Genomic DNA, 19706 nt, shown 5'->3' on the forward strand with positions numbered 1-19706 from the left:
TGCATACTAGGAAAGGCACGTACAAAAATGGAAGACTGGGAAGAAACACGCATGGGGGTTTGTGCTGAATTCAAACCAATGCAGAAACAGGCTGGGAAAATGAAACTGAGAAAAAAAATCCAAGCTGACAGATTCACCTACTGCTAAATACACAAAATAAATACACAAAATAAGTATGAATGAGCATTTACTTTGGAAGCATAAATCCTTAGGTAATATGTGGTTTGTGATGTGAATCTTCAGGGTCAAAAGAAAGGGGAGAGTTTGATCAGATGCTAATTATCATGAAACCTAAGAACAGATTTTACAAATAGCGTAGGCGTAGTTAACCAAGTTATATTTTAAAATTAAATTACAAATAGAACTCAGAACTGTGTTTTTCTAAAAAGTTGTCAATAAATATAGCATGAGAAGAAAAATATTGTCAACATGTTGTAACAGGTCCATTTGCTGCTTCAGTTCCATCCAAGAGTTTTTAATGACAGACTTCAGGTTCAATGAGTAATGAACTATGTTAAAGTGGTCTGAGTCCTGTTTCCAGTAACATGCTTTCTAATAGTACTTTGCTGGTATCCTCAATGTAGGGTTGATATAACCATGATGATAAGTAGACCATCAGCAGATCTTGGTCAGCAGTATGAGCAATCTCTTGCACAATGGTTTGCTTAAGTTTTATTTCTTCTGAGTACATGTCTAAGAGCTTGACAGAAACTTCATCTGAAAGAGAGAAAAACAAATGAAGTAGCTCCACAAGTTTTCCATATGTATTCCATTTTTGGAACTTGTTTTTTATGTACATTACTCAGATTACTTAACTATATTATTCATATCACAGCTTTCTAGTATTAAGTAATGCAAATACAGTCTATCATTCATCCTTGCCTAATGTGTGTGTCTCGTCATGCAACTAAAATCCAGGTACAAGTATTATGATAGATACACTCTAGTTTACTTGGATAGAAGTCTTGGAAAAGCATTTGTGTGATAACCTGAAGCCTTCTTTAGCCAGATTCAACCGTCGAGCTGCATTGCATTGGCAAAATGTATAAACTTTTCTCCTTGGAAAGGAATAAACATAGTTTCATAAATGAAGGCTATACTTACAGAAATAGGGAGTGGGCCATGTGTGGAAGAATGGTGTCTTATGATCTCCATGATGGTATGTTTCTAATTCACAGATCCCTTTAGTTGTTGAACACAATTTTTCCATTTTCTGATAAATTTTTTCCTAGTGAAGTTTAAAATAAGCATACATTTAGTTTTATTTAAGAAGTAACTACTCTTTGGGCACAATTCAGTGCCCCCCCCCCATGTTTGACACACGTAAGCATCTGAATTCAGAGGTGTTAATTGCATCAATACATCAAGTATACTTCATTACACCTATATAATATATACCTCACACCCTGCAGCAGGCTGGGCTCATTTGGATATTGGCTCTAGCTTCTTTCCCACCTGAACCCTGGGATACCTCTCTTCTTCCTCTCCAAGACCAGTTGGAGAGACAACTGGCAGAGTGCTTGGCATTTGGAGGTCCTGTTCTGAGGTAGCAGAATCCTAGATCTGGAATGTTGAATGCTCTGGCCTGTCAGACACAGGATTGCATTCTAATTCAAAGCTAAGGAATACATTTTACAGACCCCTAGTCAGGATAAACCATTAATATTGAACGAAATGTTATAGTTTCCAATGGATATTTTTCAAAGCAGACATTAAGGGTACAACACTATATATGTTAAAACAACTCTCAGCATTCCCTATGCAGTATGCATCCTCAGAATGGCTTTAATTCTTTCCCCAGGCACTTTGCAATGACTCAAGTAGAAATTAATTTTAAATCTGGTTATTATTGAAGTATTCTTGCTTATCTGGATCTTAAATAAACATGCAAAACTAGTTACTAAAAAGCCACCTAGATTTCCTACATGAGAGTACCATCTCTTGATCTAGAACAGGGTGCAGAACCTCTGGGTCGGGGGCCAAAACTTGGAGATTCCCCCCAATAACTAGTGGTTTCCAAGCTTTTGGGGTGTTTTCCCTTATTCTAATAATAAAAGGTTAAAATGCCTTTCCTAATGCAGTTACTAGCAGTAACAGCTTTAAGCTAAAATATGTTGGTATTCCCCCTTCTGCTATTTGCTTTTGGCCCTACCTACCATGGGAATGTTCTCCTCAGAATCTTCTCTGAAATGAAGAGCAGTCCTCAGGCTAAAGATGTTCTGTACCCTGATCTAAGGTGAGTGGACTAGGCAATGTTTTGTTCAATGTGAATGCTTGAAGATACCATTTTTTTGAAGGTCCCAAGTAGTTCTGTACAGCACATTTCCAATTCCTCATTGTAGATATGTGGCAGTTTTCCAGACTCGGAGTCAGGATTGTTATATTCTATTTCCATCTTGCTGTCTTTAAACCTAAAGAAAAATATCCTTCAGTATATGTAACAGATCCATCCTATCTCTCTCACAGCTTTGTATTTCTTGTTGCCTATAATATATAAGGTCACTGTTGGTTTGTATGTAATAGGAAGCTTTTTTATGGTTTTAGTTTGCATTGTGTGTTTTTCAAACCAAAATGAAATTTGCTGTGGAATAATAAGTAAGCTTTTACAGTATACTTACCTTTCAGCAATTTTGATGTTCACAATTTTGTTGGCAGCGGTAAATCCATTATCATTCAGTGTTTCCCACTTCATTATTAAATTATGCCAGTCTGCTGCATTATCTTTAATTTTTCTTGCACTGACTGATAATACTGGTGTCCTGGGCACTGAACTCTTGGCTAGTCAAACACACAAAATGAAGAACTTTTTAATCAGAATAGTTAAAGTTTGGGCTAGACCCCTAATTAAAAAGAAACCAACCACTTCTTATTTATTTTTTTAGCAGCCAATAGGCAAAGCTCTCTGGTTCAGAACAACAGAAATACAAAAAATACAATTAAAATACAGATACAATAAAGGCATAATATAAAATACCAATATACAAATTTAAAACAGTTTAAAACTCCAATATGCAAAAATGTAAAAACAGTTCAAACATCTAAAAGGACTTCAGTGAAACTAGAGTTAACAGCTGACATAACCCAAAATATGCATGGGAAAGGGCAGTTTTAACCTGATGTAAAAGATGACAGTGTTGCTCAGTGCAATTTGTTCCATAACTGGAGGGCTACCATTGAGAAGGCCAACCTTGTTGCCTCCTTCTGGGCCTCCCTTGGAGTTGGCATCAGAGGAAGATCGCAGATGCAGATCACTGGGGTCTGGGTTAGACTGAGGTTAGGAGAGGCCTCAAGTATTGTGCTCCCAAGCCACGTATGGCTAACATCACTTTTGGTTTTTCCCTCACTTGCTGGTCATACTTCCCTGGGCTTTCAGTATAACAGGATTAAAAGCTGCAGTCAAAGTCTAAAATACTGTGACTTGTGTAATGGGATTTTAGTGCTTGTTCACACATGTTTCATGCAGTCAAGTTGTCTCTGATTTATGGGAACCCTATGAATGAATGTCCTCCAAATTGGTCTGTCCTTGACAGGCCACACATATACAAGGTTAAAATGAGCCAACTTAAAGATGGTATGCTGAATTTTACAGGCCCACACATACATAAATTTGCTAATAATCATGTAATAGCACACTGTATTCTTATATTCCATGAGTAAGTATTGGCATTGCTATTTACTAAGCAGAAGGATAGGGGAGAGAAAGATACCACCCTTCATCCCAGAACCTACTGTGGTATTTTGATTAAAAAGAATGCTAATATTTTTCATATCCCAGGTGACAATAATGCTCATACATAAAGTTACTAGTACATTGTGTCTACTGCCACCTCAGTGAATAAACTTCAGTGAATAAGGCCAGGTGATGAATCATAAAACCTTATATGAAAGAACCCTAGAATAAGTACCTTGGGCCAGTTCCTGACTCAATAAAGGCAAATTAGGTTCTTTGCAATAAGCATCATACACTGAAGCCCTAGGAAACCACCTTGAAATTTATGGAACTCATGTCCAGGCAAAAATGTGTAGGATTGCATGTGAATCTAAGGTTATACCATCCTCTTTTATTTGAAATATTGCATAACAAGGAAAAAAAACTAGACTGGACCCAAAATAGATCTGGTTCAGCATTGCCCTTTCCTACAGTGCCCAGACAGGGGGAACAAAGCCAGTAGCTGCCTTACAATTGCTGTTTCATGCTGTATCTTGCCATTGAACATGGAGGCTGCATGTAGCCACCTCAGTGAAAATCTGTTGAGAGCCGCTTCCTCCATAAATTCAAAAGTTTAATCTCCTTTTAAACTCATCCACCATCACCAAAACAGTTTAGAGCAATGGGTTATATGGTTAATTGGATGCTGTGACACGAATGCCTTTCTCTTGCCTGACATAAATCCACCAAGTAATCTGTTTCATTGCTGGAACATCCCAGTTCTAGTATTATGACATTCCTAGGTGAAAAGCAAATTACCTAAGCAAAACACATACATGAAAGAGGAATAGGGGGCACCCTCCATTTCCACTTTCTCTGCATTAGGCATGATTTTATAAAGCTCTATTCTACCTCCTTCTGCTTCCTCAGCTCTAACCCCCTTACCCCAAAACCTGGTAAGAATGAAATCCTATGCATGCTTAGACAGAAAATACTCCTACAGCTCCCAACAAGCTCTAGGTGGCCATATTGGAGTGCACCTCTGTATGTTTAGTTTTGGTTTTCATAATGTACTTGGAAGGTTTTGATCTTTGTAAACCACTCAAGGAGGCTTACCTATTGGGCAATGCAATAAATGAAAATGAAACCAAAGGAAATAAGACTGTGTCACATGAACCACAAATGGTTGAGCATTCATCTGCTGTATCACAAAGATGTATCAATTAGAGCAAGAAAGGCCCAGACCTTTCTTTGACAGGAGTACAAGGATGTGGTGGCTGTATGTACGAGGGGTGTTCAATGTATTCTCGGTATCAGCATGAAGAAAAAGGAATAATAAATTGAAATAATTTTTATTTTTCAATGGGGCATCTTCCAATACAAGTTTCTCAATTTTTTTTCACATTTTCTTTCGTAGTGGCAAAATGGCCAGCCCGAGCAAGGGTCGTCTTCAATGCTTTCTCTGCCCCTTTTAAATTCACTTGACCACTTTTGAACAGTAGATAATGAAGGTGCAGAGTCCTGGTAAATGGCCACCATCTCTTCATGAATAATTTTTTTGCTTTTTCCTTGTTTTGTAAGGAACTTAATCGCAGTGCAGTCCTCGATTTTCTTCAACATTGTCACGTCAGTCATTATGGTCGTCTTTCACTGAGGATTACTAGGGAACTAATGATCACACTGACTTGAAATTTTGCATGTATACCCTCAGATAGTGTCATTAGCTAATGAAATAATTAAATTACCCACATCAATAGCAAATCAACCCGATACCGAGAACGCCCCTCGTATTAACTACGGGTGCCACGCTGTGCATGTCATGTAATGATGATAATAATACTAATGTTTAGGCAGAGAAAATCCTACAACTCCCAGCATGCCCTAGCCAGCTAGGCTATGGAGTACCTAGCGGCCCAATCATATGCAAACTTGTAAGGCTTTTCCCCCTACTATCAAAACATGCATAGGATTGAGCTTTACTCCGCGGAGCTCAATGAAACAGTGGCTGGAGCTCGACTCCTTTCCTTGCCCACCTCTCCTATTTAACAATAATTCACAGCGTTTCTCTCCAGCCCGACAGCCAAGGCTCTCTGGGTAGTTCACAAATAAAAGCGCTAATCCTAGTCATACTCATACTAATATTCAACCCGCCGCAGGCCTGGCGAGGAAACTGCCTCGCCTCCAAGGGCAACGAGGATCAGCCAGGGCTGGGGAAGGACCGCGGCCCCACAAGCGCTTACCTGCCATTCCCGCCGGGTCTCCGCGGCCGAGGGGGCCGCTGCCCAGGCTGCGCCCTCGGAAGTGCGCTCACGTCCGGCCCCGCCCGCCGTCCCGCCGCCGCTGTCGCCGCCGCTGCCGGGAGGCTGCGTAGCGCTGGGCTGCTCTTCGCGAAGCCGCCGGGCCTGGGGCGAGCGGCCAGTCCAGCGAAACATGTGGGGCGTCTCCGCCGGGGCCCTGCCGAGGTGAGTGGAGCTGGCGGCCCGGACGGGCGGCGGGCAGCCTCCGCCTCGCCCTGGGAACGCGTTGCTGCGGATGATGGGTCCCCCGCCCGGGGGAATCGCACCCGCAGCCTCCACTACGCTTTCATCTGGGCAGGAGCAAGAGTGGTCGGGATCCCTTCTCCCGGCCCTCGGTAGTTAACTTCCAAAAAAACGGGGGGTTACCGGATGGGCGGGGTGGTTGTCCAAGACTGTCTGGTGGCTGTTCTAACCTCAGGGCTTCGAGACTTGTTATAGGAGGCGATACACACTCAGCACATACTCAGAAGAAGTCTTGTGTCTCGTGTGTTGTCAGAACCTGCCCTGGAAACACGTGAGTTCAAGCGAGCCATCGTTAAAAGGGAAACTTTACTTTGTTAACGTGCTATATCTGTCCTCATGCTTGCTTGTAATGCCCATCAAATGGCACAGGCAGACAAACCAGTTCTTCAAAAATTCAGGGATCATGGTGTGCCTATTTAGAATTCCAAATATACTGATTTAGTACCTTTTAATGCAGGTGAGTTGCCCCACTGCTTGCTATTTTCCAGCCACCCGTGTGTACTTTCCTCAAGAAAGCTAAAGGAGTGATGATTTTTGCTTACAATGTTTAAAAGCTCCCAAGGGTGTGACTGGTTGAGAATATGGAAATGAAATGGGACAGTTACTTTAGATTAATTTTACTAGAATAAGGTGAGCACTGACTTCTCAAGAATGTTATTGGTTGAGAATATTCAGTGGGATTTTTACTCTGCATTATTCCAGTCTAAAATAAAAAAGTGTGTGAGGAGGAGAAAATAGAATAATACCAGTTTTCTTGTTAGGACCATTACAAAAGGTTTAGCAGACTGTCACTCTACATTAAAAAAAACAAAATAAAAAATCCAGAAATGTCTCTATCCTTTTAATTTTCCTTATTTTTATTTTCTGGTTTTCTTCTCTCTGTAAATTTAATAGAGCCAGGTCCAAACATTATCCATTTTTATGTACGGTATTTGCCAGTACATCACTGTGGCATTATGTGTCCCAATGTTCATCTGATTTAAGTTCTGGTTGAATGCTTTTTGACATTCCTGAGATCTTACACTCTATATCATGTGAACTAACTGTACTCCTGGAGAGCTTCTGTTTGATCTAGAGTAAGAAAGAGAAGTTAAAATACTCAGTCAAAGGTTATGGTATAAACACAGAAGCAATCAAACAAAAAATGTTGAGATGCTCTGTTGGCATACTTTGCTGTTGTTGATCTCAACTTTATAATTATATAATTTAGAATATTCAAAGCATTACAGGTGGTTGTCATGACCACCCAAGAGCCTGACTGGCTGCATGGTATTCACCAGAACTAAGGACAATGAAGCAAGAGGGGAGATGGCTAGAACTTAGGTGGAGGAAAATTCTTGATGAGCCTGACTGAACATGGCTTAGTGCTCATTATTGTGCCTATTTGAGCTGGCAAAAGTGGCAAAGAGATATTTCTTTGCCACCAGCATCGCTTCCTCACAGTGCTGACCAGTGGAGCTTTTCCAAGTGAGTCATGGCCTTTTACATTCTGAGCCAAAAAGAGAGATCATGGAACCCACATTAGCCCACCGTGATAAACTTGCATGACACCTTGAGGATAAAATTGCTTGGATTTGTCATGAGTTGGACACCACAGATAATAACAGTTCCATTGATGGAGGTATCCAGAGCACCATCTGATCCAATTTTGTTGGGTGAGTTTCAGCTTTTGCAGCCTGAGGTGGTACACAGGGTTCTCAGTCATGTCTGTCCTACCACCTGTATGCTCAACCCTTGCCCTTCATGGCTAATTTCGACGATCTAAGGTAGGGGTTTGCACCTGGGTCCAGGAGGCTGGCAACACCACCTTAAGAGAGGAAGTGGTACCAGCTGTGATTGTGTTACTCCTAAAAATTCTATAATGTATCCTAAATAGGAAACTATCCTTAGATAAATTTTAAAAAATCCAATTTAAATAAAAATCCAATTTAAATCAAGAACATCCTTCTAAAAAGAATCATTGATTTTTATCCACCCTTGTTCCTGCCTGGACCTTATGATCTTCAACAGAGGTTCTTCTTAAGGAGCAAGGCAGGTGATGGGTAGGAGAAGGGCCTTCTCTTTGGTTGCACCCCATCTGTGGAACTTGCTCCTCAAGGAGATTTTCCTGGCACCATCCTTGTTCTCAGTTTGGTGCCAGGTTAAAACTTTATTTATAAAACATTTTAATAATTAGCTAAAGATTAGTTTTAATACTGTTTTTATTGATGTTTTCAAGCTGCTACTGCTTTTTAAGTTGTATTACCCCTTGTCATAGCCTGTTGAGTTGCCAGGTTCCATGTATTTTGTTACTATTGTCTTTTAATGTTATTTATTCTGTTTTATGCTGTATACTGCCTAGAGAGCCTAATGGGTCATGGGGCGATAATATAAATGTAATAAATAAATACGTAAATTACATTATCCTCTAACGTTTGCAACAGCCCTTCAAGGTAACTTAATTTATTAATTAAATAGATACTGTACAAGGTGATCTGATTTGTTTGTTTGTGGAAAGTTGTCAATGAGTTTCGAGGTCCTAAAAGTTCTATAATGGAGAACTTGAGTGCTTGAAATCAGCAGTTATACAAGTTGTCTGTCACATGAGAACAGGGTGCTTGCTGTGGCTTTTAATGCTGGCCTAACTCTGATGCCAAACCTTCCATGTCTTCCTGCATTTACATGTGCAGTTAAATGACATCCACTCTGTGTATTGCCCATAGTAAATTCCACATAGGTAGACAATTGCGGAAAGCATGATGAGGACTTCACATGTATATAGAAGTCAAGACTTCCAAGCTGCATCATTAAAATACTTCACTAGTTAGAGTAAATAAGCTGAAGCTCAGTCCAGACAAGACGGAGGTCCTGTTGGTTGGCGGATCGGGCTTCGGAGAGGGTGAATTGAACCTAGTCCTGAATGGGGTTGCACTCCCTCTTAGGGACAAGGTCCGCAGCTTGGGAGTGCTCCTCGACCCAGAGCTTTCATTGGAAGCTCAGGTGACAGCAGTGGCGAGGAGCGCTTTCCTTCAGCTTCGGCTGATCCATCAGCTGCGCCCCTACCTGGAGTATGACTGCCTGGCGACGGTGACACACGCGCTGGTGACTTCCCGCCTTGACTTCTGTAACGTGCTCTACGTGGGGCTACCCTTGAAGACGGTCCGGATACTTCAATTGGTTCAAAATAGAGCTGCCAGGCTGCTGACGGGGACGGGGCGTTATGTTCACATGACTCCAGTCCTCCGTCAGCTTCACTGGCTTCCCATTGAAGTCCGGGCCCAATTCAAGGTGTTGGTGATGACCTATAAAGCCCTAAATGGCTTGGGTCCTGGCTACCTGAAGGAGCGCTTACGTCCATATATGCCCACCCACCCCCTGAGATCTGCGGTAGAGGCCCTTCTCCAGGAACCCTCCGTGAAGGAAATTAGGAGGGTAGGTACTCGGAGGAGGGCTTTCTCTGTGGTGGCGCCCAATCTATGGAATGTGCTCCCCAGAGAGGTCCGCCTGGTGCCGTCGTTATTTGTTTTTCGGTGCCAGGCGAAGACCTTTTTATTCAAATGTCATTTTAATTGTTAATATTATTTCCTTATTTTATTCTTTGGCCAGGGCGACTTATTTTATATTGTTAATTCGTTTTATATTTTTAACGTATTATATTTTAATTGATGTTTTGTGAGCCGCCCCGAGGCTTCGGCGAATGGGGTGGCATAGAAATTTTCTAAATAAAATAAATAAATAAATAAATAAATTGCAAGTGCCAGTACCAGAGGGATGCCAAAATTTACTAGACTCTCCTTTCAGCAAGAAACAGTGTATACTGGAATTTACCTTTCACTTCCATTATAGCTCAACAATGCATTTTGAAAGTCACCTACCTGGCTCAGCTACTTGCAATCCCAGGTGTGGTTTTTCTTTGCTTGATCTCAGCCTTTTGCATAGGCGTTAATTCTGCATAATTTTCTGTGCCAGCTGTGGATCTTTGTATAGGCATTGGCACTGGCTTAAATGGAGCAGGGGGGGTTGGCAGGAGTGGAGACAATTTGTTGTATCTTCAACTTGTGTAGCAATAGGAAGCAGTCTTGCCTGCAGAGGCTCAAAGCTACTATGTGTTTTGTCTAAACTAATAGTGGTACCATGAATCTAAATATTTATGTTCATCTCCAATGTAACTTTTTTTAAACTGCCATTTAGCATTGTGCCCAAACCCTAACCTGTGGTTAGTCTTAGTTTATTGAATCAAGTTAACTTCATAACCCAAGGCTGAAGTTGGTTTGTTTCGGTAAACTATAGTTAAGGCTAACTAGTGTTCATTCCAGAGGCTGTTCCAGAGGAGAAGGGAGTGGGGAGTTGATGAGCCCAGGGTTCCTTTGCATAATGCAAAACTATATCTGTACACAGCCCGTATAAAGAATAATGGAGAAGTGTAGTGAGTTGAAAGATTTGTTTTGTGTCTATCCTAAGTTACCCTACATTTGCACAGTATTTTTCTTTCTTAGGTGATGGGAAGCAAAATGTTGTATAAACATGGTTGGCTAACTAGTTCCAAATATGTGATGCAGTAAGTAACAATTATTTAATGTACATTATCTTCTTTTCCTTCACCTTCATTGAATTTGCTCTCAGTTACATGAATGGTAAATATAACAAAAATTGCTTTTTTATTGCTTTTTTTTTGTGGACTGCAGGAGTATATGAAATGTATCTTTTCCAGCCCATAGGTAACACATATAGCTGTTTACCATGGCATCAGCGACTCCATCATTTACCTTCAAGGAGTTCTGCCCCATGTACTACCTCCTCAATGCTATTCCTACAAAGATTCAAAAGGGATTTCGTTCCATTGTGGTGTACCTCACCGCCCTCGATACCAATGGGGACTACATTGCTGTGGGCAGCAGTATTGGAATGCTATACTTATACTGCAGGCACTTAAACCAGATGAAAAAATACAATTTTGAGGTATAGTCAAACACTTCCTAATAACAGTGTGGCTTTATTTTTAGTCCTTTCCTGGAACTTTGGACCAGGTTTAAAGGGCTGGTTTTAAAGTTTTTAATTGCTTGGTTTAAGGGTATCCAAAAGATTGCCTTTCCACCCATACCCTAAGACCCTCTTTACAGAGCTCCTGCTACAGTGTATCCCTGCAAAAAGGGAGTGAGGCTAGTGATTTTTATGGAGAGGGTTACTTTCTAGTCTGAGGCACCTCCGCAGGTGAAAGGTCTTCTGTGGCTTTCGGAAACCTCCCAAGGAGTTAATCAACTGGGCCTGCTTAGGGCGCAAGAATCACAACAAGGGAGTCACCACATAGAAAGCACTCCTGCATATCCCTGCATATCCAAACTTTAAGTGATGGGGTAACATGGGCCAGGTTCTCTTCCTGAGATTTGCAAGGTTAGGGGATTGTGGAGAGGGTATATGTGGTATGGTGGTCTCCTTCAGGTGCCCCATCTTTGTTGAAGATGCAACAAATACACTTGGTGCCTTGATTTTGGAGTTACCTTTTTTCCCTTTGTTTGTCAGGGGAAAAATGAGTCTATTACTGCTGTGAAGCTCCTGAGCTGCTTTGATGATCTTGTTGCTATTGGAACAGCTTCAGGCAAGATTGCTATTTTTCAGCTTGTCTCTACATTGCCTGGCAGAAACAAGCAAGTAAGAGTCTAAGTTGTTTGTAACCTATGATGATCTTCTCATAGCCTATAGTTTAGTTCCCATTAATTGTGCATTTCCTTAGCTATGACAGCCAAGAAAAATCTGCACCTAATGAACAGTTTTCAGATACATTATTCCATCACATTATGGTTTTGCTTTTGATTTTCCTTGAAAGCCTTAATATCACAGGAGATAATTGTCTGCAAACATGCTTCTGTGAATTTTCTGATCTGTGCTAATATGAAGTTGCTTGGCTAAGATAGAAAAGCACCGATAAATAAGTTGGTTCCAGGAATCAACTCACTGTATGTTCCTGTGATCTCCTTCTTTACAGCTTCGGAGGTTTAATGTGTGTGGTTTCCATAAAAGTAGCATCACAGCCTTGGCATGGAGCCCCAATGGAATGAAATTATTTTCTGGTGATGACAAAGGGAAAATAGTCTATTCTGCTTTGGATTTAGATCAGGTAAGCTGCATACCAAGGGCCCAGATTTTTTCCCCTTGGTTGAAGGAAGAGCATAAGAGCCATCTTGGAACAGAGCAAAAGCCTGTCCAGTCCTGCATCCTGTTTCCCACAGTAGCAAACCGGATGCCTAGGAGAAGTTCACTGGCTGGTCTTGAACACAAAAGCTTGATTGGGTCTCCCAGCACCTGGCATAGAGAGGAATGTTGCCTCTGGTCTCCAGGGAAGTATATTGTTATTACAACTAGTAGTACTTGATTGGCTTTTCCTCCATGTGTTTCTCTGGTTCCCTTAACCACCATCTTAAGTTGCTGGCCATCACCACATACTGAGGAAATAAAATCCACAGTTTAAGTGCTCTGTGAAGAAGCCTTTTCTTGAGTCTGTCCTGAATTTCCCGTCATTCATCTTCATGGGATGACCTTGCTTTCTTCAAAAGAGTGTGATGTCAGCTATGTGAAGTGAATTTTAGAGGGTGCCTGTCAGATGGTAAAATCAACTGTAACCCCAACCAGTAAATGTTGGGGGCCAAGGCATCTCTGAGCATGCACCAAGAAGTTTGTTGAACCCTGTCCAGTACAGGAGGTCCCCTACATATGAACAAGTTCCTCTGAGATAGCATTTGTAAGTACAATTTGTTTGTAAGTTCATGAAGTTGGCCCAGGTTCCCAGCTAACACAATGTGCTATATAATACTGTACTGTAAAAGGTTTATAGCAACATTGGAGGACTTCCAGAAGGTATAATTCTGGGTACGTGGCAGTGCAGAAGTGCACCTGTGTTGTTCGTCTGATGGGTTCTTCCTCATATGGCATTAGCGTTAGGTTGGTGCGACCTGTGTTACACTTTGCTGGACTCACCTCTTTCAATTATTACAGTAAAGTACACAAAAGCATATTTGCATCTTTGAAAGTTCACAACTTGAAGGTTCGTATGTAGCAGACTTCCTGTATTCACCTCCAGGAACATTCCTTATGAGGATGCCTGGCCCCATCCCTTCTGGAGGGACCTCTGAAAATGAGCGTGCCTCCTTGCGGCATAGTGATGCTCTAATTGGGCCACCCTCCTCTGCTGATGATGCCTCATGGGCTCCAAAGCTGGGGCTGCCTTGTCTGTGACTGAGAAACTCGCTTGTCCCAAGCCCCCTCCCACTAACTGTACATCTTGGTTTTCCCCAGGGACTGTCTTCTCACCTGGGAAGTCTGGCCTTGAGATAAGCGTCCCTGCTTCTCTCAGCTCAGTGTTTTGGGATGGCCCAAAACATTTCCAGCCCCCCTCCTGCTCCTTCCCCCCCTTCTTTTTCTGATTCTTCTGCGGACCAGCCAGCAGCCCTTATGAATGTGTGCCCAGAGCAGCCAGCTTTCTCACTCCCAAGAGTATACATCTCTTAAAGTGCTGTCCTAGAGTTCTGTCTGAACTTGAACAGGATTGGATTTGTAAGGTTAAATGCAGACAAGTTCTTAACTTCAGAAATTATGTTCAGTATTCATGTCATGTCTTTTGCAGGGTCTTTGCAACTCCAACTTGATACTAGAAGAGCCATCTTCAATTGTGCAGCTAGATTATAGCCAGAAGGTTTTGCTTGTCTCCACTTCACAGCGAAGTCTTCTTTTTTATACTGAACAAAAATCTGTCAAGCAAGTTGGAACCCAACCCAGAAAAAAGTAACTCCACTAAATTTTGGTCTAAGCAAATATCTTAGTTTCAAATTCATAGAGAGATGGTGGTTGGACAACTGTTATAACGCAATATAGTTTTCCTAAAACATTTTATGTACATTATTTTCCTCTGAAACTGCTAATGATTCAAAATATTTAAAAGACTTTTAGGTCAAGTATGATTTATGTTTTTAGTCCTTAACTATTGTAAAGTTAACCTTTATAATCAAATGAAAATATAAAGAAACTTCCAGCAGTCAAAGGGTAAGAGGTTAGCATCCTGAATTGCACCCTAACCTGTTCCTCTGTTATTATCCCATGCTTTCTAAGCTTATGAGTCACCTTGGATTCATGTATCTCCCTCTGTATATCTTTTGCCCCCAGCTGCTCCAGTAGTTAGCACACTCAATTTTTTATACAGACAATTCTACAAAATAAGCAAAAGTATGCATGCTAGATCTGCAAATGATTCTTCATATTCTTTTCTGCCTTCATGATGGGAAAATTTGCTCTTTATTTTATTTTTCTTACGGTTTGAAATATTTGGCTAGGATGTAAATTAACTGCAAGGAGATAGCTTCCATTCACAGAAAGTGTGGTAGCCCCACTGTTGTTTCACATGCTACTCTAAAGAATCTTGTGGACTTTGGGTGCAGCTTGGTGGTGGTGGTGGTGGTGGGAAAACAGGTTGCGAGGGGGAGAAAGGGCTAGGAAACCTCTGGTGCAAGCGTGGATGAGCAGGCACAGCCCTGTAGATCCCAGCCTGGCCTGTGTTCATATATATTCACATGAATTGCAGCTCATTTGCTACAGGAGTTGAGCAGGACAGGAGAGTTTGTAGGGCATTCATTCATAGGATCATCATTGCATGGAGATGACTTGACAATATGTAAAAACGATGACAGGCACAACAGCTGTCTTTTTACTTGTTTCCAAAGCTTTATCCACTTGTACTTAAAATTAATAGTTTTAAAATGTCTTTTCTCACCTAAATAGAATTGTGTGCTTTGATAATCCTTTTGTTTTAAATTTTAGTGCTGGAAAACTTGGAGCATGTTTTATACCTGGGTTGTGTAAGCAAAGTGATTTAACACTGTTTGCTGCAAGGCCTAGTATCCGTCTTTGGAAATCAGATGTCCATGGAACTGTTCAGGCCACGTTTATTTTGAAAGATGTGCTCACTGCTGGAATGAAGCCTTTTGAATTATATCCCCGAGTGGAACCCTTAAGCAAAAGCAACTCTAATTTCCCAGAGAGGCAGCTTGGACTCATTTCTTGCTTTTTCCAGGAAGGTTGGGTGCTCAGCTGGAATGAATATAGCATTTATTTATTAGACACAAAAAACCAGGTAAGGGAAAGCAGTGCAGCTGTATTTGATCTGTAGCGTTTCAAGCCCAGTTCAAAGGTATGTTTTTATGGAATAGTTACATGATTAGTGATGTAAAGGAATATTTTTAGATTCATCAATGCTTTGCTAATGTTTTGGCTTTGTAACCTGTTATAGGTTGGACTCAGATACACTGTGAATCAACTGTGCTGATGGAAATGAACATTGCAAGCCTGTAGCAGCTTCTTCAGTCCCCTGAAAATACTACACAGAGCAACAGGACACCCTGTTAAATGCAGGGGGCAGCATTCCAAAAAAATGGGGCAGAGGGACTTTCCAAAAGTAGATTTCTTCTTTGGGAAGGTGGATCCTCCATACAAATTTGTGGCTTGGTTTTAAGATAAACTGTGTATAGGCACATCATCAATAAAGCAGGGAAACACTTTTCTCTATTTACTGTGGAATCCCTGCATGGTGGAGAGGGCTTCTGGGTACAGTTTGAAGTCTGCTCCATTCAAGCAGGGCTGGTTTGTTGGTTTCCTGAGGTGGTGCCTTAAAGCATTCCATTTTTTCTGGATCATTTCCAGACCTTTATGCCTCTTTAGCCAGGGAAGGATTTCAGATTCTGTTTCAAATATTCAAATTTCTGAGCTGAAACTAAAAGCTAAAAGTTGAAAAACATACACTGTATTTACCAATTTACATTTTGAACAATATATGGTAACAATCGAATGAAGGAGAATATGTAAAGATATGGGGCTGACTATTAAATTAAAACAAGTGGGATCTGCAAGCAAGTGTTGCGGGTTTCCTCACTTGCTAAACTGAGTGCAACTGTTTGAGGCTTCAGACAGGCTGGAACAGGCAGTTTGTACTGCCTCTTGGGGAGAGAAGGGGAGTTATGGGGGGGAACACCCCTTTTTGCTCTGCCCTGCCCTTGATCTATATAGCATTTGAGGGCTCAGATACAGAGCTGGTTTTCAACCCTGAGCATTTTATAATGGATAGTCAGCTTGACAAGGTTGCTGAGGAAAGAAAACTGGTGTCCTTTAGCATTTTTGTCTTTCTTGAAACACCCCTGTAAAAACTAGGGAGGAGAGTTTTTAATCTAACAGAAGTCAACCTCTCCTCTCAGTTGCTTCCAGGATACTTCACTATAAGAGACCTGAGCAGGTCGATTCTCTCCTTCCTGTGTCCCCCTGCCCACTTTCCATCTCTTCTTTCTCTTTCAATTACTAACGCAAGTTTCTATATGCCCTGGATGTTTACAGATCTTTGTGGGGCCGTTCCGGTATATTGAAAACTATATTTTAATTTACAAACTTGCTATATGTTCCAAACAGGGTTCAGGTTCATTTGAGTAATCCCCTGAATCTGCTGTACCCAGGTGCCTGATGGACTCAATTCCCCAGGCAATAGACCCATACATTATTTTTCCCTGAGTGCCCATGTTTGCTTCTCGAGGGCATTACAATGAATTCCAGGCAGGTCATGCAAATGTGCATATTTCATATATGCACTGTACTTTGTAATTCTCTATTTGTCCCTTAAGGAAGAATCCTTTTGCCCCTGAACAGTGACTTGGGGGTGGGGGGATGTAGGATATTTCAGATTCCCTTGGAAGGGGGAACTGAAGCTGTGTCCCCACTCCTCCTTGCAGTCTATATGGAAAGAACCATACTGGCTGCCCTCCAATGTCAGGAACTCAACCTTGGAGGATGGGGGAAGGGCAGGGAGGGCAAGAGACTGGACAGTCCAGGATATGAGTTATCCTGAGTCCTCTCCAGCATTCTTCCCTCTCTCTTCAATGCTCTCCTGCTAGATGACAGGCACGAAAAGCCCACCCAGGGAAAACTGCAGGGTGGGAGTGCTGAGAGGTGAAGGTTGCCTGCTCAACTCGTCTTGCCTTGCACAGAATGCTTGTAGGTCTTGGAGTTCAGGAGTTATGATCTTCAAGGGTGCAACCCATAAAGTTGCACCCTTGGAGGAGCATGATACTGGTCTGAAGAGTGCTCTGCAATCCTCATTCTTTAGTCTAAGTCTGTTAAGTAATTTGTTATTCCTGAACCTAGAAGTAGAAACTGAACCAGAGAGTTTTTGCTCATGGCCATCTGCTCAGTGGCTAGAATGACTTGCTCCATTTCTCCAATTATGTTGATACATGTCTTAAATTTAAGATGTGTGATGGCCACTGTTGTTCCAGCCACAGTATAACTGTGGATACAGTTCTGGATACATAAAAGTATGTGTATTTTACTTGGATTCTTCACTGAACTGCAAAGTCTTTAATAGCAGCTTCTAATCAGTTCTGCTGTGACTTGTTTACTGTGTGATTTAATCTTGAAATGAAGAACACCGCCTCTGAGACAGTTTTAGTGGGCTGTGGAGAAGGTACCATGGTAACACTTGTAGCTTGTTAGAGACAGTGGAGGAGGCTGGGGAGAAAACCAAATAAAAGTTTTGTTCTTTGCGCCAGTAAAAGGAAATTAATGGGGCCACTACTTTTACTCCATGCAGGTTTATAAATTGGCATTAATGAATAATGACTTGCAGAATTTGGACATTAAGAAAAACTTTGTGGTTTGTAGGCTACTGGGTATTATTTGCATTTCTAAGCTGCTACTATAGAGCTGTATTCCTTTGCTTTATTTTCATTTTAATAGACTTTTTGTGGGTTCCTGCCAACTTTTATGCTACCTTGGTATTTGAAAGTACCTAGTCTGAATTTACACTTCTCATGCCAACAAGAGTTGAATCATCATCACAACTGAACTAAATTATAAAGCACTTTATAACCCATTTCTGTAAGCATTGCATACATCAGGCCTGTATTAGTTCTTCTTCTGGTAGTGTCATTTGGCTTCTTGTTTTCATTATATAATGTCACTGGCCAAAAATACAAAAACAACTCTGAAGTGCTATTTGCATCCTAAAGAGCTTTTCTTGGCACATTTGAAGCCTATCTTTAACTTTTCCTTGTTTTTGCAGACTATGATTGGCAGCTTGGAAGGATCTGGCGATATTGTGTCTGTATCCTGTACAGAAAATGAAATTTTCCTCTTAAAGGGAGACAGGGATATCATCAGAATCTCAAGCAAGCCTGAGGGATTGGGGTCAATAGGTTGGCACATATTAGCATACTAAGTTGTATAGCACATGTAAAGTGATTGATGTGTGTGGTGAGTGTTCTCGTGTTCTTTGAGTGGATGCAGTTGACTGATTGACTCCTCAGCCCTGTGTAGGGAAAATTCCACCATGGTCAAGCAGATTGCTGCTACTGCTGCCTTCTGCTTGTGGTGCATTAGATCAGATTGACATGGGCATACAGGCCTCCAGCCTGGCATCATAAGCACGAGCGTGCCTGTAGGCACTGCTGTTGTGGCTTGCAAGTCTTCTTGCCCCATCTTGATTTCTATTTTATTTTAATTTAATTTTGAACTTTTAAAAAATGGAACACTGGTTTACAGGAAAGCCAAGTGCTGCAGTTACCACCCAAGCCATCACTGGGTTCAGAAGAGTGATTTTGTGTTTTAGAGCTTTGAACCCACCTCTCCTTGTAATTATCTCTTTGGGCAGGTTACTTGTCTTTCAATCTCACTAGTTTGCCTTCTGGAAAATGAGTTTCTTGTGAATTGCTGTGTCCACCATGCAATCATTTTATGAATGGACAAGCTGCCCTATGGGAACCATTTTGTTAGAGTGTCCATGACACTCTGAAAATTGCAGATGTGTCCACCAATGCCCCCCATTGGACCTCATGGATGTATGTTTTCCATTCATTTTACATAGATACATTATTATTCTCAGAAATTTTTAAGGATATGGGATGGTAGCTTGTCTCCAAAGAAATGTAGGTTAAGGTGGGATGTGTGTTTGCACCAATTTGCCCTGCTGCAGCCCTTTGCATCTCCCAAGTGTCCCCCCCTCAGACTTGCCGAGAACCTGACATGAAGTGGGAGGAACTGCAGCTGTGGGTGAGGACTGCAGCATGACTGAGACTTCCTCTTGTATGAGTGGGGCTGGGTTCTGATGGTGAATTCTCCTGGGCTCCTCAGTGAAGCAAGCAGGAGTCAGATTTAAGGCTATTAAGATAGCGTCTATCAGCAGAGGGGAGCAGGTGGTTCTCCATATGTCACTGGATAGCATTTCCCATCAGCCCTAGCTGGCAGAGCCAGTGGTGAGGGATGATGAGCACTGTGGTCCAACAACATCTGGAGGGCACAAGTTTGGGCTAGGTAAGTTGGACTAGATAAATTCTTAGAGAATAGGCCTGTTGATTGTATCTTGGGCTGCCCTGCCTGGTAGCAGATCCTGTTAGGTCATTGCCAGATGCTTGGGGACAAATATTACAACAACCTTATCACTATCAGCCGGGATGCTGATCCTAATCATCTGACAGAGCATGTCAGGATCAGTTTGCAAATGAAAAATACAGGGTTTG

The 19706-nt window shown here is 41.6% G+C and overlaps 2 protein-coding genes across 11 annotated transcripts in view; one reads left to right on the forward strand and one right to left on the reverse strand.

Moving 5' to 3' along the window:
- Positions 1-170: 170 nt before the first annotated feature.
- Positions 171-6006, reverse strand: LOC123026967 (cyclin dependent kinase 2 interacting protein). Its single transcript, XM_044437259.1, has 5 exons — positions 5890-6006; positions 2619-2778; positions 2285-2411; positions 1105-1228; positions 171-717 (listed from the first exon to the last, which is right to left on the reverse strand). Exons 1-5 carry the CDS (start codon positions 5894-5896, stop codon positions 515-517), a joined length of 621 nt encoding a protein of 206 aa, XP_044293194.1. The 5' UTR covers positions 5897-6006; the 3' UTR covers positions 171-514.
- The window catches only part of TECPR2 (tectonin beta-propeller repeat containing 2), a 54805-nt gene continuing 41086 nt past the window's right edge, over positions 5988-19706 (forward strand). Inside the window, exons 1-8 of one of the 10 annotated variants that reach the window (XM_044437250.1) lie at positions 6007-6111; positions 6365-6460; positions 10015-11127; positions 11689-11817; positions 12152-12283; positions 13787-13944; positions 14974-15286; positions 18254-18386. In XM_044437250.1, coding sequence (XP_044293185.1) covers positions 10909-11127; positions 11689-11817; positions 12152-12283; positions 13787-13944; positions 14974-15286; positions 18254-18386 — 1084 coding nt within the window. In that variant the 5' untranslated portion in view covers positions 6007-6111; positions 6365-6460; positions 10015-10908. Of the gene's footprint in view, positions 6112-6140; positions 6461-10014; positions 11128-11688; positions 11818-12151; positions 12284-13786; positions 13945-14973; positions 15344-15442; positions 18387-19706 lie in introns of those variants that run through there. The other 9 variants (XM_044437249.1, XM_044437253.1, XM_044437256.1 and 6 more) reach the window with 9 other exon arrangements.

This window comes from Varanus komodoensis, unplaced genomic scaffold (genome assembly GCF_004798865.1).
Source record: "Varanus komodoensis strain SLA01 unplaced genomic scaffold, ASM479886v1 scaffold3, whole genome shotgun sequence".
In the NCBI taxonomy this organism is placed as follows: Eukaryota; Metazoa; Chordata; class Lepidosauria; order Squamata; family Varanidae; genus Varanus; species Varanus komodoensis.